The sequence below is a fragment of the Chrysochloris asiatica genome, unplaced genomic scaffold, assembly GCF_000296735.1.
Source record: "Chrysochloris asiatica unplaced genomic scaffold, ChrAsi1.0 scaffold00004, whole genome shotgun sequence".
Classification (NCBI taxonomy): domain Eukaryota; kingdom Metazoa; phylum Chordata; class Mammalia; order Afrosoricida; family Chrysochloridae; genus Chrysochloris; species Chrysochloris asiatica.
Genome location: NW_006408522.1, coordinates 5,743,104 through 5,767,690, shown reverse-complemented (window position 1 = coordinate 5,767,690; position 24,587 = coordinate 5,743,104). Strand labels below are relative to the sequence as shown.

The window sequence follows — 24,587 nt, the reverse complement described above, 5'->3', positions numbered from 1 at the left end:
CCTCTGTGGACGTAGTATGCAGGTAGCCCCAGAAAATGTTGTATACCAGTAAAGCTTGATTCCTAAAACCAGGCTGTCTGCTGGATTTGACTCAAGGGCTATAGTTTACCAACCCCGAGATCACACAGTTAAATCTTTTAAAAGAACACTGTTTAAGTGTGGTATATTTAGGTAAGAGTAGAGTCTAGTGTGTAGCAAAGGAATCATTGGTAGTTTGGTAGACGATCTGCCCTGATAAGGTTGCCTTCTGTAATCTCTTTGTTTTTTAGTAACTTATGCCTGTGAAAAGATTTGAGCTAAATTAGACTTTTTTTTTTTTTTTAACTTTTTAATGAATGTATTAGTCTTTTATACTCTAATATATTGAGAGAAGCTTGCTGTTAGGACTTTTGTTTCATCAGGAAACCATTTATAGAGGAACTTCTTCACAGTTCTTCAAAGTAATTATTACTCTGTCTTCACTTTGCAACTGAGAAAGGTTGACTTTCCTAAGGACATACAGCTAATGAAGGAACCTGCTAGTTACGCTTCAGAATTCTACAGTGCAGTATTGTGCAGCCGTGAAACGCGTTCAATTGTAATGCTGCCACACTCAATTTTGTTTTAGATTGTCTTCGCAGTTTTACTGACTTAGAAGAACTTGATGAGACGGAGTTGTATATGTGTCATAAATGTAAAAAGAAACAAAAATCCACTAAAAAGTTTTGGATTCAAAAACTACCCAAGGTAAGTGTTAAATTTCAAGTTTATGATGTAATTTCAAGAGAAAAATGCTTATACTGATAGGAAGACAATTTTTTTATATATAACTATAAACAATGTGAAGTGTTCTCTATTGCATCTAGGGATTTCAGTAAAAGTAAACCCTTTGAGACTACTTAAGGCGTGCATGAAGAAAGTAATATCAAGGGTCAAGAAACTAATAGGGAGCTTATCATGTTTGTTGAGGGACATTATCAAATAGTTAATTTTGAATGAAAGGTAAATTTTTGTTCATAATCTTTGTCTATCTCTGTCATCCAGGTGCTATGCTTACATTTGAAAAGATTTCACTGGACAGCCTATTTAAGAAATAAAGTTGACACCTATGTAGAATTTCCCCTGAGAGGTCTAGACATGAAATGCTACTTATTAGAGGTAAGGCTTGCTTAGTGTGGTGAGTGTGTGCTTCTTCATTAGCATTTACACCTTCACACAGAGGTCTCTTGAGGCAGGGGGTACTGATGTCATTGACCACTGCTCCTAACTCAGTCCTGGGATGCCTTCTCCCTTGTTCTGTAGCCTGAGAACAGTGGCCCAGAAAACTGCCTCTACGACCTTGCTGCTGTGGTGGTGCACCATGGTTCCGGGTGAGTGCATCACTGGGCTGCTTGTGGGTGGGGATACCTGGTGGCCAGCACAGTGGAGCTCTGCAGTCTGCACCTTTCCCCCCTCATATGTATTAAATATATTAAGTGCCACCAAGTTGGTTCTAATTCATAGTGACCTTGTATAGGGTTTCTGAGGAGCAGATGGTGAGTTTGAACTGCCAACCTTGCAGGTCAAACTGACCATGCAGTCCAGCGCTTTAACCTGTAGTACCACACCAGGACTCAGTATATGTATGTATGTGTATATATATCTATACATACACATAACACACACACACATTTTTGTGGTGGTTGTGATTGAAATATACACACAGAACAAACACTGACTCCACAGTTTCTACATGTGCAATTCAGTGGCACTGATGATATTTGATGTACAGCCATTCTCACCCCTTGTAAAATGGTGGGGGGGGGGAGGATGAGGATTGTCAGCACCTCACTTATAGGGGGATAATGGTGGTGGGGGTGCAGGGGGAGGAGGATTGTCAGCACATAACTTCCAGGGGGATAATGGGCAGAATCAGCCCAAAGCTGCATCGCTCCAACCTCACCAGTTCTGAGACCAGCTCCTGGTACCTCCACGGCACTCTCTGCAGGGTTGGTAACCACTGCAATGGCCACAACTCAGAGGTCATACTTTATATTTGTTGTTGTTAAATGACAGCAAATTGGTTTGGATCCGTAGCAGCCTTGTATAGGATTTCCGAGGGAGGGGTTATTTGGTTTGAACCACCGGCCTTGTGGTTAGCAGTCCAGTGTTTACCTGACAGCACTACACCAGGACTCCTACTTAAAATGTAGTCATTTATGAAGGAAGCAACAGGGTACAACTCAGGATCAGGTCAACAGAATGGTTAGAACTCAGGAACAGGAAGCATGTAGGCCAAGTCTCCCTTCCTCAGCACAGGACAGCTCCCTCAGCTCCTCTCTGCTGGCCTCCCTCCTCTCGGCCCCCTGAGGGAACAGACTCCTCTGCCACTGTCTCTTCTGGGCCCGTTGCTGTTTTAATTGTTAACAGCTTTGGGCCCATGTTATAGCTCTTTAGGGGGTTCTTTGCCTCATTTCTCTCTGCTTTCTTAACTTGTGCTTTCCCTCCTTTCTGCTGCTTCCTGTGGTCTCAGATCTCTAAGGTTGACTGCTTATATGTACAATTCCTTGTCACCCTTACCATGAACTGACCAATTCCCTCTAGGTAGACCACAGACACTTCATTTGCATGGGCTGTAGTTGAGTGTTGGGCTGCTAACCCCACAATGGGTAGTTCAAACCCACCAGCTGCCCCACGGGAGAAAAATGAGACTATCTATTCTTGTAAAGATTACAGTCATGGGAAGCCTAAGGAACAGTTATAAAACTCTGTCCTACAGGATTATGATGAGTTGGAATCGATTTGATGGCAGTGGTATAGTTACTTAAGGAGCCCTGATGACACCATGGTTAAAGTACTTGCATCATTTGAACCTGCCAGCCACTTTGTAGGAGAAAGATGTGGCTGCCTGCATCCATAAAGATTTACAGCCTCGGAAACCCTAAGGGCAGTTCTACCCATCCTACAGAGTTGCTATGGGTTGGAATCGATTAGCAGGCAATGGTAGTTTTTTTTGGGGGGGGTGGTAGTGGTAGTGGTGGTGGTGGAGGGTAGAGTCATTTCATTTGCAGTCTGTTGACCATTCCCTGTAAGATGCACACTAATCACAAGGCAGGTTGAAGTTGGGAACTGGGGAAAAAAATCAACTATTAAACCAAGTCGTTTATAACATACCCAGGACACGTCCATCAGCCTGGACAAAAGCAGCCCCCTCTGGGGTAGAAAACCAGGGCAAAGGTAGCTCCTCAGGACTGGGGAAATCCAAAGAACCAGGGCACCATGAACTCATTTCACACTTTCCTTTTCTGAGTTGCCCTTCCCTATTAACATAATTGCCCCCAGAGTTTCCTGAGCTTTCCAACTGTCAAACAGATTCCATACAGATAAGATTTTAAAAGAGCAAGGTGCTCAAGTTGTTGTTTTGTGCCGTGGAGTCGGTTCCGACTCATAGTGACCCTGCACAGGGTTTCCGAGGCTGTTAATCTTTACGGGAGCAGAAAGCCTCATCTTTCTCCCGCGGAGCAGCTGGTAGTTTCGAACTGCTGACCTTGCGGTTCGCAGCCCGATTCGTAACCACTTCGCTACCAGAGCTCCTACAAGTTAGACATTCTTTACTAGTTAAGCTAACCCTATACAGGGTCGCTATGAGTCGGAAGTGACTCGCCGGCACTTAACAATTGCTTGCTTGGTTTTTCAGAAGACTCCAGGGGATATTTTTGGTTTATGGTTTACAGATTATTTCTGCCATTGGTCACAGGGGTTCATCCAGCCTAGCATCCATGGATCTAAAATAGCTGAATTCCATGAGAATTTGAATTTGTGCATTTTCTCCTCTTTATGATCAGAATTCTTCTATTGAATCTTTGATCAAAATGTTCAGTAATGGTAGCTGGGCATCATTCAGTTTTTCTGGTCTCATATCTAAGGAGGCAATTAGCCACACAGGCCATATTCTTCTCTTATTCCTGGTAAAGCCATTAAATTGGTTCTGACTCAAAGCAACCCAATATAGAGTTTCCGAGGAGGGTTTGAACTGCTGAGCTTGTTGTTAGCAGTTCAGTGCTTACCCTACAGTAGTGCCATGCCAGGACTCCTACATACTTCCTCTGTTCGGTGAATACTGACCAGTTGTTGTGCCTTGAGTGGCCCCTTTGCAGGCTTTTAAGACCTAAGATCTATGCAATGAAATAGAGGTAGAACAGAAGCACTAAACACAGTATCAGGCCAATTAACTAGGACAGTCCATGAAGCCACGACCCTAAACCTTCCAACCAAGAAACCAAATCCCAGGACTTACTGGTTTGTACATAAGTAGGCCCATCTCTCAGTGTGGTGCTGTGGGATAAATAAAGTTAGTTTGAACCACAAGGTCAGCGGTCAAACCCACCAGTCTCTCTTTGTAAACCCTCACTGAATCAGAACCGACTCGATGGTACTTAACATCTTTAATGGAATCTCTAGAATTTATCCTTTAATTGTTGGTATTGTTGTTGTTATATGCCGTGGAGTCGGTTCCGACTCCTAGCGACCCTGTACAGGGTTTCCGAGGCTGTAAATCTTTATGGGAGCAGAACTCCTCATCTTTCTCCTGCGGAGCAGCTGGTAGTTTCGAACTGCTGGCCTTAAGGTTCACAGCCCGATTCGTAACCACTACGCTACCAGAGCTCCTTTTATTAAATGTTACTGTATTGCTGACAAATTACATCATTTCACAGATCCCTTCTGTGATTTCTGCTAGCTTGTTTTTTGTTTCCCTTGTCTTCAATCTTTTCCCTCTTCTTTACAGGGTTGGCTCTGGACATTATACAGCATTTGCAACTCATGAAGGGCGCTGGTTCCATTTCAATGACAGCACGGTAACACTGACTGATGAAGAGACCGTGCTAAAGGCTAAGGCCTACATCCTTTTTTACGGGGAGCGCCAGGCCAAGGCTGGATCTGATAAACTTTAATACCGCCTCTAAATCATTATTTGTCAACTATACCGGACAAACATTTCCAATTTTCCATAAATACTTGATCCAAGATTTAATTTCATTATGCACTTTTCAATTTCCTATTTTGGACTTAGTTTTATTTTGTCAATGGTAGTGACTTATTGAACATGGGCACCAACTAATTTTTTTTTTTAGTTCTACCAGAAAACCTCAGCAGACGTTTTGATTTGCTGCTTCTAGTTGTAATAATTGAATTTTTATATGTAGTTCCAAGAACTTAGTTCCATTTGACTTTTTTATATGAATGTGTTCAGGTCTCGGTGTGAGGCGCATTGACATCGATGCTTCGTTCCTCTCCCGTGCTGACAACAGGCTGTTGGCTGTTGGTGAAGAGCAGCCTGCCGGCCTTTGTCCTTTCCTAGCTGTTCTGGAGATCAGGCTGCCTGTCCCGTGTGGCCCGCGAGATTTCCGTGACTGCTCAGTCATCATTCTTTTTGCCTGTAAAAACTAACTGCGAGGGCTTCATCCATTAGTAGACCAGGCAGCTGCTGCTCTCGGTGTGTGTCAAGGTTTTAGCGCTTACTGAATAAAGTGGGTTCAGTGGGACCTGTGTACCACAAATTCAAGGATCACTTTGTTCGTTGGGGTATTTGATTTGTGAATATTCTTTTTTTGTTGTTTTTTATGGGGAAGCAGAGAATGAGAGTACAGAAAAGTCCAAAGATCCTGTTGTTATTGTTATGTACTGTGGAGTCGGTTCCGACTCATAGCGACCCTGGTACAGGGTTTCCAAGGCTGTAAATCTTTATGGGAGCAGAAAGCCTCATCTTTGTCCCACAAACAGCTGGTAGTTTCGAACTGCTGATCGTGAGATTAGCAGCCTGATTTTTAACCACTGCGCTACCAGAAGATCCCGTTAGTGTTTAAACAATTCTATGACTTGGCTACAGGGCAGATGTTCTCCAGTGAGAAAAAGTTGTGGTTCCTCTTGGCCCTTTTGGATCAGCACCTTGTTCTCGTATTAGTCATAGCACTGGGAGTAACTGCATGTCCTGAGGCTCACTTCATGCTCAACCCTCCAAGCCTGAGACACCTCCAGAGTTGATGTGAGCCATCACATGCATGTTGGGGGTCACTGTGAGGCCTGCTTCTGTGGAAGGAGAGCAGAGTCTTTGCTACTTCCGGCTTTAACAGCTCACCTAGGCCTATCTGAAGACAAGTTGAAAATAATTTTCACTTAGAATAAGTAGTTTCTATTCTTGAACTTAGTAGTCTTTGTTTTAAAACGTGTTAAGAAAATAGGTATAAGCTCCATTTAGATTTAACTCAAAGTTGAAATTTGGAACCAAAATCCCATTTAAAGATATGATTTCTCCAAGTGTTCTAATCAATTCTGTTGCTTTTAGGGTAGTTAGAGCATTACATAGAAGCCTTGGTGGTACAGTGTTTAAAGCATTCCGCTGCCAACAGAAAGGTGGACAGTTCGAATCCACTAGTTGCTCTGTGGAGATTTAGCAGTCTGCTTCTGTAAGGATTAGGAGCCATGGAAACCCTGTGGGGCAGTTCTCCTCTGTCTCAGAGAGTCACTATCAAGAGTTGACTATGACAGTGGACTTGGTTTGGTAGCATTACGTAGAGTAGGAACTTCAAAACAGGCACAGACCCACTTGGCATATTCAGATTCATCTCTTGTCCCAGTCATTGTTTTCCTCCTCAGTTTTCTACAAATTGTTACAAGGGATAGAATATATTTCATGTTAAGTCAGTCAGCCGGACTTGTTGGTAATCTTTTTCTTTTTATGGGGAAAAAAAAAGTCAAAATTTTTACGTGTCTGAATGTAAAAAAAGGTCAGTGCCATTGGTGACTCTCTGCCTATGCCAGCTGTCTGGTTTCAGATGTGGCTGAGCTCCCTGTCAGTATTGGCTGGATAAATCCCACACCATTTGCGGACATTTTAAAATGACAAGATGTAAATTGCAGCCAAGTCATAGAATTTCAGAGTTTGGTACATTAGCCACGAGCCCAGATGATCCCAGTGTCAGACTAGTCACATTTCAGTTCTCAGCAGCCACAGTGCAGGCCTAGAACATTCCATCATGGCAGAGTTCTAGTCAGCGCCTGCTTACATTGTCACTAGAATTTATGTGTTACATCTTAGAAACAAAGAGTCCTAGGAGATTATTGAGAAAAACATGCATTTAAGATATTGCTAAATTAGGTTGAACCATATGAAATGGTGTTTTTTACCTACAAAAATGGCATTCTGACATGATTTGATCTAACATACCAACCCTTTATTACCACCATGTCTAAATGAACTGGAAATAGGTATCTCCTATGATTTTGCTGTCTCCTATGTTTCATTTCTGGGTTCCTTTGCTTAGGGGGTTAAGTGCCATTGAATTGATTCTGACACAGAGCTACCCTGTATAGGGGGTTCCAAGGAGCTTGAACCACCAACCTTGCGGTTCAAACCTACCTTGCAGTCCAGCGCATTAACCCGCAGCGCCACAGCTGAAAAAGATATATGTCTTTTTCACAGATCTCTGGATGGGCAGCTATTATTTAAACAATAAAGATGTGGGCAGTGTTCACGTTGGTGAAGAAAAGCAGCAGACTGGACTACTGATTGGGAAAGCAATTCTGACAGGCAGCATTTTGGCTTACGAGATGAACACATCTCCTCTGAGTTTCTGTCATATTTTTATTGCTTGACTTTCCTTAAACGTAGATGTTGAAATTATATCATGAAGGCTCTTTTGAAAACGTGATTGGATCTATTTGAATCGTACCCTTGGACACCAGTGATATAAATGTGCCTGTTTGCATTTTCAAGATTTAACTGTGCAGCCTTACCACACCTATTTTAAAGCCAACTCTTTGAGCTCTTCAGGGATTTTCCCTTATGCCATGTTGTATCTCGCATGTATGTGGCTTCTCCCTCAGGGAGCTTATGCCGAGGCAGGGCCTCACGCCGAGTCCACGTGGCTTCTTGGAACAAGAAAACTTTCTTAGAATTCCTCCCACGTAGCTGGGTGATAGAAACAGTTTGTGGCAACACAAATCTCTCTCCATGGTGGAGAAACTTTGCTTATCCACTGTATTCTACTCAGTGTATAGTGATGATAAATGTAATAGAATTAAATCTGCTTACATGTTAAATGTGTGTCTCACCTGTGAAACCGATTCAGCAGCTTGGTTTCTGGGGTTAGGGGCATATTTATTTCTTAAAGCTAACCCTCTCATTCCTTGGTTTAGTGTACATAGTCTATTTAGATATACTTAACCCACCTTAGCCTCTACCACACCATTTTCTCATGGGCCCTCTTACTGAAGTGGCCCCAGAGAGGCTCAAGGGCAGAATCCACTCCTGCCTCCTGTCATACACCCTAGTGACTAGGGTGCAGCCATAGGAATGCCCACACCACCACAAGGACAAGTGGGCAACATGGTGGTGTCACGCTGGAGTCCAAGGCCCTGGTATCTCATCACTGGATGTCGTACCCTCCCCTCAGGTGTGAGTGTGCTGGACTCCAGACTGTCCTCCATGTAGTCATCTGCCATTAAAATCTAGTTTGTATGATGCCGAGAGGACTGTTAATTGTGCAAGTGACCAATTTCATTTTAAGTTGTAATCACATCCCTTTTATGCCTCACCAACTTGAATTGTTTCATGGAAATTATCATTAAAGAGGTCTGGTCTCCTTCCTTTTGACTATTATTTTTGAGCACGTTTCAGTGGATCTAAGTAAATTCTGATGAACTTGCTCAAGCTGTAGGCCTATCAGTACATGAGTAGGTAGCAGGTGCTGAGAGAACACACAGTTTGGGCCAGTATGGGCAGGGTGATGGACCCTTGGTGGCCAAGTCCGAAACTGGAGGTCTTGCTCATTCACCATGACTACTGACCTTATAAAAACTCCTTCAGTTATCTATGCAGAGGATGCCATCTTGGGGCTCTGAGCCTTTAAAATAAAACAGACAAGTAGGTATGATTAGAAAGTATGTAAGGTAAAGCTTTAAAGTAAGCTTCGGTATACTACCTATCCACCTCCGTGGCCCCCTACAAATTATAAAACCAGAACAGCCCCATAAACTGGCGCTTCCCTTAAAGCTTTTTACTTGGTGATTCCACCTATCTTCTGAAAGTGGAGAAAACATTTCCTGCAGCTCACTTGTTCCCTCCAGGCCTGAGACAGCTGTGCTGCTCAGCAAGACATGAACTGGAAAGGTGCTGTGCAGAAGAGTCCAGCTCGCTCCCCTAGCTGGGAGTCAGCCCCTGCCTACTGGCATGCTGCTGCTATTTTCTGGAAGACTTCCTATATCCCACCTAGAGGAGGAGCTGGTCATGGGCCAGTGATAACTCAGCTGTGTGTAGGATCCCACTGCCCAAACCCATTCCCAGGGATCAATCCTCTGTGAAGTGAGAGTTTGGAAAGGACCTGGAAGGGAATGTGGGATGATAATGCTTTCTAGGAAACTTCTGGGGTGCTGCAGCTTATCTGAGTGACGAAAAACTAAACAGCTGTGATTCTGAACCGTTCACATGATTCCCAGTGTTTCTTCATTTGTGCCATTTTTAAGGCTACCACTCCCACACCATGTGGGTGGAGCTGGAATAATGGCATGGGAGTCAGCTGAGCACAGCACCTCAAAAGGGTGCTGATAAGAATGGACCCATTTTCCTTTCCTTTGCTGCATGATGCTTTTCTAAGGGTGAAGCTGCATCAGGCCTGACCAAGCTGTAGTTTTAGAAGCAGGTACCGTATAGTTTACAGTATGTTATTGCACACAATTGGGAAACAGGGTCTCCACACAGTGGTCTAACATGTCCCCTGGTCTAACAAACACTCTTCTGGCATCTCACTACTGCACTAGTGGCACCAAACCTTCAAGTCAGGACCCCACCCCCCACCCCTTCCCCAATAAACAAAGCTGGGAATCCACAGTGGTGGGATTAAAAGGCAGGGAAATAGGATTGGGAGTGATGCAGTATAGAAAATCTACCTCAGATAACTTTAGGAAGGGAGAACCTGATGGGGTTATCTCCACAGGCAGCCTGTCTAGAGGTAAGTCTGGGAGGGGCCTGGGGACCCACTAGTTTCTCTAGAAGGAACTGAAGGCAACCACATAGAAAAAACACCCAGCAGTTGCTTCTGAGTGGAATCCAACTCATGGTGATCCCATGTGGGCAAAGTAAAGTTGTGACCTTTAAGCAGATTGACAAATTTTTATCTCAAAGTGTCTCTGGTTGGTTTGAACTGCTGGCTTGGTTTAATTGCCAGCCTTTTGGTTGACACCCAAGCACTTAACCATGTGTGCCACCTAAAAAGTCACAAAGAAGGGATGCCAAAGTGGCTGCCTTTAAAGGCAAGCATAGGCTAAAATAATTTTCAAGCACTTTAGTAAAGATATTTGGGGAAATACGGGCTGGACATAGCAGAATTACATATAGGAAACATGTAAACTCAAGTAAACAAATTCCACACACACATGAATCTTAAAGTTAAGCTACTGAAATATTTTATGAAACAATAAAAACCAGTAGGTTTAGAGGCTGCCGAGTGGAGGGCAGTTCAGCCTCACCTGGACACCATTACTGAGAAAAGAAGTGAAGGCGTCTTCCTAGAAGTTTGAGCACACTGTCATCAAATCGACTGTCACAGTGACTTTCTGAGATATGGCAGACCTACCTGGTGGTGGTGGTTATGTGCTGTGGAGTCGGTTCCGACACATAGCAACCCTGTACAGGGTTTCCAAGGCTGTAGATGTTGACGGGAGCAGAAAGCCTCATCAGTCTCCCACGAAACAGATGTTAGTTTCGAACTGCTGACCTTGAGGTTAGCAGCCCGATGTGTAACCACTACGGTACTAGAGCTCTAGGGTTTCTGAAATAAAATCTTGACTGAAGCAGACCACCACATCTTTCTTCCCTAGGAGTTGCTGGTGGGTTTGAACTGCTGACCTTGCAGTTAGTAGCCTGATGCTTAACCCACTATGCCACCGGGATTTTCTTCCTACTGAGGGTGGAATAAAAGTTCTTCATGTACTTGGTTAATAAAAACTGTTGTTAATGTTTCTGATGAGAGATGTCCTAGTGAGCAGGCTGCAAGCCCAGACAGAGCCATTCCCGCCTGTACCTGGAATGAAAATGCTTTCAGAAAAACCAAACCTTCCCGCTCAGTACCACTGTCAGTTAAAAGGGAAAGAAAACCCTTTTAAGCACACTCTAACTTCAACAGGCTGCTTTTCTGCCAGGATTTCAATCCTTCTGAACATAAGCCGAACCACAGATGGCTACATGTCTGTGTGGATCCTGGCTGGCTGGCGTCCCTCTCCTTAGAGCTGCAGCACCAGTTGTTAGCCAAAAATAAACACCATTCCTCAACCATATATGTCCACCGGCCTGAGCTAGGGAGGAGGAGCGGGAGGTAGGCCAGGTCTCTGGGCTCCAGCCCGGCACACTCATCTATGCTAACCATGCACATCACCCAGCTCAACCGGGAGTGCCTGCTGCACCTCTTCTCCTTCCTGGACAAGGACAGCAGGAAAAGCCTGGCCAGGACCTGCTCGCAGCTCCAGGACGTGTTTGAGGACCCCGCACTCTGGCCCCTGCTGCACTTTCATTCCCTCACAGAACTCAAGAAGGACAACTTCCTGCTGGGCCCGGCACTCAGGAGCCTCTCCATCTGCTGGCACTCCAGCCGAGTGCAGGTGTGCAGCATTGAGGACTGGCTCAAGAGCGCCCTCCAGAGGAGCATCTGCAGCCAGCATGAGAGCCTGGTCAGTGACTTCCTCCTCCAGGTGTGCAACAGGTAGGCTCAGTGAGGCTCCTGAGAGGCAGGGAAGCGCAAAGCCCAACCGACCATACCAAGATGGCTCCACCTTGGGCACCTCAGAAGAGGTCCACTTCAGACACCCTAGGCCCTGTGTGGGATGCAGATCCAGGAGAGAGATCAAATCGTAGGGCAAACCATCCCGAATCCTCCCCCAGCCTCCTCACAAGTCCTGGAGCTGCTTCAGCTGCTCCTGTCCCTCTGGCAGCCATCTAGTTCAGGGTGGGTGCAGCTGGGCCTAAAGTTTCAAGGTCAGGTCCTGATGCAGCAGTCAGCCCTCCATTCTCTCCGTTGGCCCATGAAGTGCTGTTGAGGGAGGGGAGCTAGCTGGCTGTCTCCACAACCCTTCTAGGGGAGGGTGTGAGAGCCTTCTTCAAGTCAGCTAAGTGCTGCAGTCAGCCCAGCGCTCAGCAGCTGCCAGGTGGACGCAATGAACGAAGCTCCTTCCCTTCCTCTTTCCTCCCTTCAGTACCTAGCATCCCCTGGTCTGATTTTTGAGTCTTGCTGTTAGCTGCCAAGGAGTTAGCCTCAACCCCAGATGACAAGGGAATGAAAGGCTGTCCAGTCTGGTGACACTGGACCATTGTGACCCATAGGGTTTTCATAGGCTGACTTTCAGAAGTAAGACCAAGTGTTCCTGCGTAGTCTTTTTTAGTCTGGAACTTCACAATACACCAGGTGCCTCCACTGAGACAGGCAATGGGCTGCACGTGAGGTGTACTGGCTGGGGACTGAATATGAGTTTTCCCCATGGAAGGTGAGAATTACATCAAAATGGCTTGGTCGAATGTTCCCATTTTACAGATGCAAGGTCCAAATATTTGTCTAAGTCAGCTGATCATTGGCCCTCCACCATGGTCCTCAAGTGGGCAAAAAGGTCTCTGATGACAAGCTGAGCAGGACAGATCTAAGTGAGAGCTCTATAGGCAAGTCAGTTGAGCTCTCTGAATCAGCTTCCTCATGAGCAAATTTGGGGCATAGGGGGTTGATGGGGCAAGAAAAGGGGAAGGCACATGAACTGGGGAGTGGGACTAGGACAAGTGCCAGAGGTGCTGGTGTGGCTGGAGCAGAGGGGCTGACAGGCCACCTGTACGGCTAACACACACTACACTGCCTCTAGATCCTGAATTTTTCCAAGATGGGGTCCCCAGTCATCTGAGATGAAAGCAGAGTTCTAAAACCCAGAGCCAATACTGACAGGTATGCAGCAAGGTCTCAGGGGTTAGGATGGATGAGCCTGTCTCTAAGCATACCCTCTCTAAGGAAACTCCCTTCTTCCACCCAAGTCCTGCCAGGGCTATTCAGGGGTCTCAGCTTGAAGCTAGATGAGAAAACACACACACACACTTACTCCACTCACTCACTCACTCTCACTCAGCCCTGAAGATAACCAATCCATAATGCGTCAATGAAACAGTTGTCACTCCAGAAACCAGCATCCTCTGCCCACAGCAGCCCCTGGCTGGCTGGCAGGGGTTGGACCTCCTATTGAGGGTGTCCTGGTGGCACAGTGATTAAGCATGGCGCTGCTACTCTGAGACCAGCGGTTCAAACCCACCAGCTGCTCCATGGGAAAATGATGAGGCTGCCCAGTCCCATTAAGATTTACGGCCGCGGTAACCCTAACGAGCAGTTCTACTCTGTCCTATAGGTCGCTATGAGCCAGAATGGACTAAGCGCTAAGACGCTCCCTGGGCCACTCTCTGTGCTTGGTGCACATTAAGTTGTGATACGGTGGCATAGGGCAGGGGCAATGGGCTAGAAAGCACTGGTTCAAATCCAGACAGCTGGCAAGTTTCTGTAACTTGTTCAGCTTGTTCCTGCAAGTGTTAAAATTACGCTAGGTTCACGGCTGTGAACCTAAACCAAACCTACTGCGACTGGACAATTTAGACTGATTTAGATCTATAAATGACAGTGTAGAACTCCATAGGGTTTCCAGGCAGCAAATCTACCAGTGCGAACAGCCTCGTCTTTCTCCCGCAGAGCAGTTGCTGGGTTTGAACAGCCAACCTTGTGATTAGCAGACCAAGCTTATCCCACAGCACCACCAGACCTTCTTTCCAGAAATGTTGCTAAGTGCCGTGGGGTCGATTTCGACTCATAGCGACCCTATATAGGGTTTCTGCGGACCAGCTGGTGGGTTTGAACTGCCAACCTTGTGGTTCGCAACCCAGTGCTGATCTTGCAGGGCCACACCAGGTGTCGTTCTGACTCACAGCGACAGTTTCTGAGGATCGGCTGGTAGGTTTGAACTGCCAACCTTTAGGCTAACAGTTCAGTGCTTATTCTATTGCGCTCCACCAGGACTCTGGTAGGAATAATAAGAAGGGACCCAACGGGAGGGCCAAGGCAGAGAAGAGGACGCCCTTCTCAGCCTGGACGCCGGGTCACCGCGCTCTCTCCACAGGTGCCCTAACCTTGCGTCTGTCAGCCTTGCCGGCTGCGGCCATGTCACCGACGACTGCCTGACGCGCCTGCTGTACTGCTGCCCGCGCCTGCGCGCGCTACGGCTGGAGAACTGCGCGCGCATCACCAACCGCACGCTGGCGGCCGTGGCGGCTCACGGGCGCGCGCTGCAGACCCTGCACGTGGACTTCTGCCGAAACGTGAGCGCGGCCGGCCTACATCGCCTACGCGCCGCGTGCCCGCGCCTGACGCTGCGCGCCGAGCACAGCGCAGCCATGATCCCGGACCAACTCCCGCGCGGCGCGACCTCGCCGGGCACGGCCTTCCGCAAGCTACTGCTTCGCTAGGCCGGCCCCAGGCAGGGAGGACGCCCAGCCCAGGCCCTCCGGAGAAGGAGCGAGGGCTGAGCCATCACATAGACCTGGCTATCACCTTCTGCCACTCCACTTCCCAAACAAGCCACTACATCTTCTTAGCCTCATTTTCCCCGTCTGCAAGATGGGGATAAAAATGTCTACCTCACATTACTATTTTTACACACAATGTCTATGCGATAGTAAACGAACGGATACACGGAAAACACTCGTGCGATCCTCACTAAATGCCAACTCCTTTCCCGTCTGCATACCGGGTTCTCGCTCCATGAAGCGCCTACTCCAACACCCTAAAGGCAGCCATCGGGGCGGGGGGGCGTGACCCTTCCTAGATGGCAGGCTGCGTTCGGAACTGACGTAAGACACGAACCAAATTAGGCTCTTGCGCGCAGGGCGTCCTGGGAACGGGCGGGGCCGAGGAGCCTGAGGTCAGGGAGTTCTGGGCTCTCCTGGCCCCGGAGTGGACGGTCAGCCTTGGTTAAAAGGCCATTTCAAGCTGATGCAAAGGTAGATTTTGACCTGCTGATCGGCCGGACTAAGATTTGTTTCGATCTAGCCACCAAAGTAAGGGCTTTCTGCCATCGAGCAGCCTCTCAGTCAGCGCTGGGGGACACCTACTCTAATGGTCCCTAGAACCTGAGGAAAACCCGTGTAAATGAAGTCGGTCCGCAGTAAATGGTGGGGGAAGCTCAGGTCCAGATCCACACACTGCCAGCTGTGACCTCGGTCAGTCCCTTCGGTGTTATAAGGGAAAGTACAAGTTCTGTGATCCTGGGCGGTTCGAGCCCTGAAAGATGCTTTCTGTTCCCGCAAAGATTTAGTCTCTGAAATCCTATACATTGTAACTGAGTCAGAATCGACTGCACAGCACCTAGTGAGGAAAAGTGATAAATAATTGGAATATGGAAAGGTAAATATGGGGAGGGTGCAGGTTAAGATGGGATGGCAAGTGTTGGAAAAAGGTTGATCAATACAAGCCTCAATGAAAAGGTGACATTTGAGCAAAGACAGGAGCCATCGGAAAGGAACACATTCCAGTCTGAGGGAATAGCCCGTGCCAAGGTCCCGTTTAGGAACATGGGTGGGGTCAACCTGGCAGGACAAAGGGTGAGCGAGGGGAAGACAGTTCCAAAGGAGATCAGAGATACAAGTGGTGAGGCCTAAGAATTGACAGGTTATTGTGGGAAGGAAAGTTAACCCAGCCCTAGGGGAGATTATATGTTGATGAAATCCCAAAGTCGCTGAAATTTCTCCAGGCAAATGTAGGCAGGCAAGCAGCATTCCATCCCTCTGGGAACTGCTGAAGGGACTCAGATGCTGCTCATAGGCCCCCTGGCTGAGCCAGCTTTTACCCCAACAGGGTAGCCATTCTGAGCCCCAGCACCTTCTCCATGCTGCAGGAGCCCACGCCCCTCCTGACACCAGCTACAGAGGAGCAGGAGGGTCCCAATCCTTCCTCCCTGTGATTTTCCAGTTTACCCACTGTTGCTCTGGGCTCTGGAGAGATGATGCTTTGCAGGGCCTTCATTTATCTCCCACTGGTGCTAACTGCTGAAAGCAAGTTTAGGCTTTCAGGGAGTTAAATGTCTAAACCAGAATCACATAAACCCCAGGGCTTTACTTTCATCATCTCCCAACAAGCCCCAACTCACAGCAGGCTCTGTTTGCCTGAGTTAGAGGTTTAGCTTGGGGAACAGCAGGATCCTGGGCTCTGGGCTCTAGGATACAGGGTTTCATACCCTTTCCCTCACTTCATAGCTCTGTGAGGGTAGGTCAGCTCTCTCCAAACCGCAGCTTGTCTTTTATTGGGGATAACTAGAAAACCTCGCTTGTGGACTTTTCATGGGGATTATGAGATTGTGTTTGTGAAGCAGGGGTCACTGTGGATTCAGCTCCAATGAGATGACCTGTATTCCTGAGGGCCCCCTTTTCCATGGCAGTTCTTTATAAATGAGGGTTAAGTTCTCTCAGATGCCTAATAATACCACATACACCAAGATGACCAATTGCAGAACTAAAGCTGTGCTGATGCTGTGTCTAACGTTTCTGTGGGAATGTAGGGGCTTCAAAAGTTCACTGAAAAATGGAATTAAGATAGTGGAATTTTTCCATAACATTTTGAAGCTCCCTCCTACATTCTGAGTTCTAATTTGGCCATGGATACATCCTGCCAACCTCCCTACTAGGTCCCTAAACCAAGGGAGGGGCATCCAGAAGGTAGGCATTGATAAGGTCCACTCTGCCTGTAACAGTCCCGGTTCACCACCACCAGCAAGTACTGAGCTAAGCACTGGACAGAACCAAAAATCCTGTTGCCTTCGTGTTGATTCTAACTAACGGCAACCTCATGTGAAACAGAGATGCACTGAACTCAATAGGGCTTTCTCAGCTGTAACCTTTATAGAAGTAGACTTCCAGAACTTTCTTGTGAGGCACTGCTGCGTGGATTAGAACTGCTGACCTTTCTTTGGTTAGCAGCCAAGTGTAAATCATTTGTGCCATCCAGGGACCTACTTGATAGAACACAGTGCCCTATTTAATCTTAAAATAACTTCCAAAGTCTTTAAGGTTTTCATAGGGCACTGCTTGCTTAAATAGCCAATCATAGCAACTCATTGAGGCTATAAATCTTAATGGGAGTGGAACACCTCATCTTTCCATTCAACTTTCTACTCATAAGCACTTTGTTACTAGAACTCCAGACCAGAAGACTCCATCTCATTTACTAGGTGTCAGCCAGCTCTAAGATTCAATGCCCAGGGCTTACTTTTTGCTAAAAAGCAAACTGACCAAAGTCCGGCTCCAACTGGTCTAGAAGATAGTGCTGGATACAGGCCTCCAGGCTTGGAGTCCCAGAACAGAGCTGCCTTGAAGACCCTCTGGGGAAATCTTAAAATGTAAAGGTTGGGGATCAAAGCTCTCTAGACTGCTTAAAGATCTTGCAAGTAATTGTTAAGGAGCCAAGGCAGCACACAATTGTTTGCTGACCCTGTGAACCAGTAAAGCTGCCCCATAGGCCGTGGCTTTTCTGGAACACATCACAGTATCTATCTCCTGTGCAGCTACTGGTGGGGTCCAACCACCACCCTTTCAGGTAGCAGCTAAGCACTTACTCACCTGTGCAGCGGCCCGACAGGGTCAGACCTCCTCTTGAGAAGCTGTCCATCAGGCCTGACCCACAAAGGTCAGTGTTCTGGGACTGCTCCTGCCCCTGGCCCCTCAGTCCAGGACAAAGGTCAGCAGCTTAGGGTGTTTAAATTAAAATACAAAATGGAAAGGATCTTCAAAAAGTTCATGGAAAAATAAATGGCGTTAGAAGATAATGGTATTTCTCCAGGAATATTTTGAAGCCCCTTCATATACATATATATACACATGACATATATATGATACATGACATAGCCATGTATCACTTAACACCCATGATACGCTCTATAAAATAGGATATTATGTACTTTGGGTATAGATACATATTGTCTTAGCTACATAGTGCTGCTGTAACAAACACACAAGCAGATGACTTTAACAGCCAGAACTTCATTCTCTCACAGTTCCTTGCTGGCTGACTTCAGAGTGGGGGGAAGGTCCTTGTCTCTTCAGCTTCTGCTTCCTTTTGTCTTGGCATCTATCTTCACACACCCCTCCCCCCATCTCTCTGTCGCTCTCTTATTTTATAAATCTAGAGATTGATTTGGAGTCCTAGTGTGGTGCTGTGGGTTAATGCACTGGACTGCGAGGTTGGTTTGAACCGCAAAGCTGGTGGTTCAAGCTTACCAGCTGTCCCTTGGAAACCCTATGCAGGGTTGCTACAAGTTGGAATTGACTCGACTGTACTTAATAACAATATGTACAAGGGAACTTTTTGAAGCTCGCTCGTTCGTACACACACACACACACACACACACACACACACACACACACCTCCTACTGGTTGTTTTCTGGAGACCCTGACTGATATAAATCTTGTTCATGAAGTACACTGGAAGCACTTGTGACAAGCCAGCCATATTGTGCCCTCTTCCTATTGACCCCAGCAATTCATGCTCATATTGACATTCTTGGGCACATGAGCACAGCACCAAAGGCTTGTAGGTGCTGACTGTGGTCAAGCCCTCTACACAATTCCCCGCCATCCATCTCTAATACGAAAGCCACTCAGATTCACTCACACACTCACCTACGCATACATGCTAAGTGCCAACTAACAATTGCTTGCCTTTCTCTACCTCCTCCCACTTGGCTGCCCTCACTGCAGAAATAACAAGTTATAAACGGCTTTGTTCTTTAATTCCATTGCATGTTCATTCTGTCCTCTTCAATTCTTCTCAGGCAGGGCCAGAGCAGTATACCGTCTTCTTGCCTGGAGAAGCCAAGCCCCATACTAGGTATGTTGTGGTTGTCTTAAGAAAGGCTCTGTTTTGGTGGACTCTGGTGTGGATAAGCACTGGACTGTGAACTATAAGATTGGTGGTTCAAACCTGCTGCTTGGAAACCCTGTACAAACTTGCTATGAGTCAGAAATGACTCAACGGCACTTAACAACATATTTTAAACACTTTTTTCAAGTGCAAAAGAGTAAAGATGTCACTTTCAGGTGTGCCTGACCCAAGCTAGCCATGATATTTCAATCACCTCACATGCATGTGGAGTCCTGGTGTAGTGCTGTAGGATAAGCACTGGACTGCTAACCCAAAGATGAGCAGTTCAAACCCACTAGCCACTCCTCAGAAATGCTATCCAGTCTTGCTATGAATTAGAACCAACTCAATGGCACTTAACAATGAATAAAGACGACTGGAGAAGAATTGATGCAACTGAATTCTGTGTTGGCAAAAAATACTGAAAGTACCATAGACGGCCAGAAGAACAAACTAGTTCGTCTTGGAAGAAGTACAGACAGAGTGCCCCTTAGAAGCGATGATGGTAAGGCTTTGTCTCATGTAATTTGAATATGTTGTCAGGAGGGCCCAGTCCCTGGAAAATGGATTGGTGGAATAGGTCATGCTTGGCGGAATAGAGAAGGTCAGCAAAAAAGAGGAAGCTTCCCAATGAGATGGACTGACAAAGTGGCTGAAACAATCAATGAGCTTAAACTTAACAGTTGTGAGGCTGGTGCAGGACCCGGTAGTGTTTTGTTCTGTTACACAGAGCGGTCACTATTAGTCAGAGCCAACTTCATGGCCCCTAACAATAACAACAACAATAACAATACTTTAAGGCAACTACAGCAATGGGAACTTGTCATTTCCCACATAGTCAAGACCATCCCACAGCAGACAGATAACTGCCTCATGGCCAACAGACTTTGTTTTAGGTAGAGTTAGATGGATTCCAAATCTCAGCCTCTCCACTTACTATACTCAATGAGCTTCAGTTACTTAACTATAAAATGGAGATAATAAATTAACAAAACAAATACCAACCAGCTACCAGCAAGTCAACTCTGACACATGGAGTCCCAAAATGTGACCGGGTAGAACTATGCTCCAGAGACTTTCAAATGGCTGAGTTTTAAGATGTCCACCATCAGGCCTCTATTCTGAGGCTCAAAACTCCAACCAAATACATTCAACTGTGCCACCCAGGGACCACTAATACCACATTAACTTTGGCTAATTTTCTTCACTGATGTTGAGCTTCTCCCTAAATGAAATGAAAACTGACTTTTCAGTTAGTTGTGTCTTTTAATTAGCAAAAGGAAACCTCCAAAGTCAGATATCTCATGCCTATCTTGCACCCAGGATGGTGGGATGGAAAGGGAGTAGACCCCCACTGGGGGGACCCCTGGCTACTCAGTCAGGTCTGCATACTTGGAGGCAAGTGTGGTGCTGAGGGACGGGCAGAGTGACCAAAGCAAGGAATCAAGGACCTTGGGGTGAGAGAACAAAGTGAGAAGAGACAAAGAATGACAAAAGAAGAAATGACAATAGGGGCTTCCTCTTCTGCAGAGCCGCAGCAGACACGCAGGACTGTTTCTAAATAGGTCAAAAAGCTGTCCGAGTGACAACAGCCTGGAAGCTCTTGCCATCCTGGGCTCATGTCTGGCTTGATGACAACCTTGTGAGAAGTCCCACTGGAGAACAAAAGTAGCCCAGGCTCTGATTCCTGAATCTGCTTTATTTCTCTGTATAAGGAACCCTGCACAGGCAATTCAAATTAAAACAAAATAAATATATGAATATTCATGTAAAACTGTCCTTTCTAATGAACAATTATACACAATGTACAGTTTCATGTTCACTGGGTGGGCTTACAAAAATGTACCATTCCCAACAAAAAAAATGCACCAAAATGGTTCCATGCAAACTTATAAAAAGTGACCAAAAATATGGAGGGAAAAACCTGACTGAGAGCACTTTGTCTTTTTTTTGGTACAATCACAGAAAAATAAAAACATCTATGTTTCTTTGTTACATTCAGAGTAACTAAATGTGGCCACTGTTTATGTTCCTAAAACATCTATGTAGTTACCATAAAAGTCTATCAACATTAAATTGGAAATGAGCATTATTGAGAAAGAAAGGGGGATGGCAGCCCCCGCAGCTGTCAGTAGTCAGTGTCCGAGCCCTCCGCGTTGTCCACGTTGCGGGAGAGCATGTAGTTGTCCATATCGATCGAGCGGCAGTTGTTGATGGCGTAGCGCAGGCGTTCTGCCATGACCAGCTGGCTAGAATAGGGTGGCAGCCTCAGCTGGAAAAAGCAGGTCTGTGAGGTAGGCAGACTGTCGTAAGGCTGTGGAGAGAGAGAAAGACCCAGAACCATGACTGTGGGAGGTTGGGGGCTGTGGGACCAATGGACGCACCATTGGTCCACGGCAGGAAAGCACCTCTTCCACCTTTAGGATGGGGCTCCATGGGCATGGCTGTGTGGCCAATATAATGGGAAACAGAAGCTGGGCCATGGTAGACAGTGCAGTGTCCTGTGGCCATCCAGCATCTGCTTCCTCTCACCTCCCTCACAGCTAGAATGAGAATAAGCACTGCCTTACTTGAAGGAACATGCACAACAGGAGTGTAGTAAGAGCTCAATCACTTCCACCCACAGGGCACAAGCTTGAGGTCAGCTGCAGGGATCCCCCTACCAGGAAGGAACAGTGGTAGGTACAATGGGTGTGACAGTTGCCATCTGCTGCCTTCCTCACTGTCCTAGCCTGCATTCTGCATTCATCACCCAATGTGGGTGTGAGTACACAGTTAGATGAGGAAGGGAACAGTTAACTAAAACCCAGTCCCTCCATTTAACTGTGATACAGTCATTTACAATGATAATTATGATGACTTGCAGCAAAACAGGCTATTGTGTGAAAAGCAGGGTTATGTATGTTCCCTGCCATTTCCTGTAAATACAACTGTTTGTCAAACTATTTATAATGATAGTAGTAACATCATGTTATTTTTATTTTAAAAAATTAAGTTTAATGAAAGAATCGGCCCTGCTCTTTCTTGCTCAGGTTTTTCTGAAACCAGACTTGTGTTGTCTCTGAACACCCCCATAAGGCGAGATGGAGGTCTCGTAGCCAACTTGTGTCTCAGCCAGTGACAACAGACAGCACTTGTGCAGAAAAGCTGCAAATGGCACAGACACTAACCATCAACAGGTGGCTCTGACTACCTAAATTTGGAAACTGGTGAAATAGCTGAACAGCCACAAAGGAGAGGCCCACACTGGTCAGTTTTCTGAGGCGGCAAAACCCCTGGCAGGGGATTAGTGATGGATTAACTCTGGGACGATGGGGGTAGCCCAAGGCAGAGAGAGGGCAATGGTTATTTCCAGAGTGAATAAAAGGGAACCATTTCTTCCTTCCCACCTCTCTCTGAAGCAACAAAACAGATTTACAACTTATGGTTTCTGGCAAGTCATGTAGAAAACGTATGGAAAAGGTCCTTTCATAGCCCCTCCTGTGTGGCCTCTGCAGTGACCCAAGCCCAGGAGCACAGACTGCAACCTCAGGAGGCAGCAGGGGTAGGAATGATGGTGGCACCTGCCACCTCCAGGAGTCATCGCTGGAAAAACACCAGAGGGGCAGACACTGAGGCCCCACTTTTACTATTTCCTGAATCAACACCATGGGCAATGCCCAGAAAACTGTCCAGCTTAGGGAAGTGGGAGCCAGGATAGAGGTGGAGGTCACTCACACACATTTCACTTAAAGCCGGAAATGTTCAGGAGTGGGGCGAAGTACAGGAAGGCTTCCTGGAAAAGATGGCATTGGTGGTGGGCTTAAGGCATAAATGAGTGCTTGCCAGGCAGAGAAGAAAAGGGGCAGGCAGGAGAAGTGACTATGACACAGGGAACAGCCTACACAAAGGCACCAAAGTCTAAAACAAAGCAGGGCTGTTGGGAAGGAAGGCCAGCAGCCCATTATGGCCGGGACATCACAGGTGTCAAGGGACCATGCCAGAGAGCATGACAGAGGCCGTGCTATGGAGGTGTTTAAGGACAGGCTAGGGGGCTGGCCCTTATCCGAGAGTCCATGCAGGGGGTCCCTGAAAGGTCTGAAAGGAAGAAAGTGAAATGGTTAGCTTGACAAGGGTGATTTTTAAGGGTGCATTTAAGACTCTAAGCCCTTTGATTCCTAAGCCATCTGTCAAAATGGCAGCTGGGCCTTTATCAGTCCCCAGAGTAGCAGCACCACCTCCTCAGTGCTGCAGGCCACACAAAGAGCCACAGAGCAAGTCCTCGTCACACTCCACACACTATCAGATTCCTTCTGGAACTCATGCACCAACTAATGGTCAGTATCTTCTTGAAAACAAACAAGACTATGCCCAGCAGACAAGTTACACAGTGAAGTGGCTTATGAAATCAGCAGTAGCAGAGACAACATGGTATGCCTCTGCCCAAATTCAGATGTAGTTTAGGAAAACGCTGGAAGATTCAGGGACAATTCTTAATTGTATTCGGAGGTTTACACTCATTTAGGACTTGGCTAGTGAGGGCCACCATTTGGTTTTCCCAACGTGCAAGCAACAATGGTGAACATAGCCAAGGGGGTGGGTGGAGGGGTGAGGATTAGCTTACTTACCCTATCAACCTTCATGATTTGAAATCTCTGAGAAATGTCAGCAGTATTAGCTGGTAGTCGGGATCTTCCAGACACAAATCTCATGAAAAGCACCCGTTCTTCGTTGGAGAACTCCTCCAGAGTATGCCAAAACCATTGCACCAGCTGGTGCTGCTCATCCACCTCCCGGTACCGTACCACTTTCTTCAGGACTTCCACAGAGATCTCAGGCATCCCACAAACCATCTGCTCCAGTTGCTTCGCCGTGAGGAGGGACAGCAGCGGCACCGGGATGATCCAGGACATCCCCTCTCGGACTGCAGCCACCTGTTCCCAGGAGAGGATTTTCACTCACCATGTGAGCGTATTACTGGGTACCACCGTGGGAGATACTCCAATCTGGCTGAGTATCTCCTTCCTGCCTACTACTTGTCCCTCAGAACTCAGGCATGACCCATTCTCCCTGCCTCTGACCCTTGCCAGAGCTCCTCCTGTTTATGGGACAACTATACTTAGGTCCCAGTTCAAGTCCAGTTTTGAAGGTCACCTTGCCACTGATTGGGAACTAAGGGATATGAGTTAATGACAGGATTGAGGACTATGCACAGTTCACATGATTAAATTATACACTTCTATAACCTCAGAGCCTGGGTTCAGTTCTCAAGAAGACCCCAACATACTCAGCAAGTGTTTTTGAAATGGCTATTAATGATCATACAGCCAAAAGAACCATTTTTTGATATAATATTAATTTCTATGATCACTTGTTCATACTCCAAGATGGCCAAACTTTGTCTCTCATACTTTGGACATATTGTCAGGAGGGACCAGCTGCTGGAGAAGGATATCATATTTGGTAAGGTGGAGGGTCAGAGGAAAAAAGGAAGACTCCCAACACGATGGATTCGCCAAGTGGCAGCATCGATGGACTCAAGTGTGGCAACAGTAGTGAGGTTGGCCCAGGATCGGGCAGTGTTTCGTTCTGCTGTGTATAAGGTTGCCATGGATCGGTACCAACTCGATGGCACCTAACAACAACAACAACTATATGTCACCACAGAACATGGA

General features: G+C 46.6%; 3 protein-coding genes across 5 annotated transcripts in view; 2 read left to right on the top strand and 1 right to left on the bottom strand.

Moving 5' to 3' along the window:
- The window catches only part of USP3 (ubiquitin specific peptidase 3), a 143,009-nt gene extending 137,503 nt beyond the window's left edge, over positions 1-5,506 (top strand). For 2 of the 3 annotated variants that reach the window (XM_006831554.1, XM_006831553.1), the window contains 4 exons: positions 608-726; positions 1,024-1,137; positions 1,282-1,349; positions 4,745-5,506. In XM_006831554.1, the coding sequence (XP_006831617.1) occupies positions 608-726; positions 1,024-1,137; positions 1,282-1,349; positions 4,745-4,910 (467 nt within the window). In that variant the 3' untranslated portion in view covers positions 4,911-5,506. The remainder of the gene's footprint in view (positions 1-607; positions 727-1,023; positions 1,138-1,281; positions 1,350-4,744) is intronic. The other variant, XM_006831555.1, reaches the window with a different exon arrangement.
- A 5,870-nt stretch (positions 5,507-11,376) lies between these two features.
- FBXL22 (F-box and leucine-rich repeat protein 22) lies at positions 11,377-14,488 on the top strand. The gene is made up of 2 exons (XM_006831552.1): positions 11,377-11,711; positions 14,143-14,488. The coding sequence occupies exons 1-2, from the start codon at positions 11,377-11,379 to the stop codon at positions 14,486-14,488; spliced, it is 681 nt and encodes a 226-aa protein (XP_006831615.1).
- A 6,573-nt stretch (positions 14,489-21,061) lies between these two features.
- The window catches only part of HERC1 (HECT and RLD domain containing E3 ubiquitin protein ligase family member 1), a 257,233-nt gene continuing 253,707 nt past the window's right edge, over positions 21,062-24,587 (bottom strand). Inside the window, 2 exon segments of the mRNA XM_006831850.1 lie at positions 21,062-21,247; positions 23,541-23,846. Of these exon segments, the coding sequence (XP_006831913.1) occupies positions 21,062-21,247; positions 23,541-23,846 (492 nt within the window).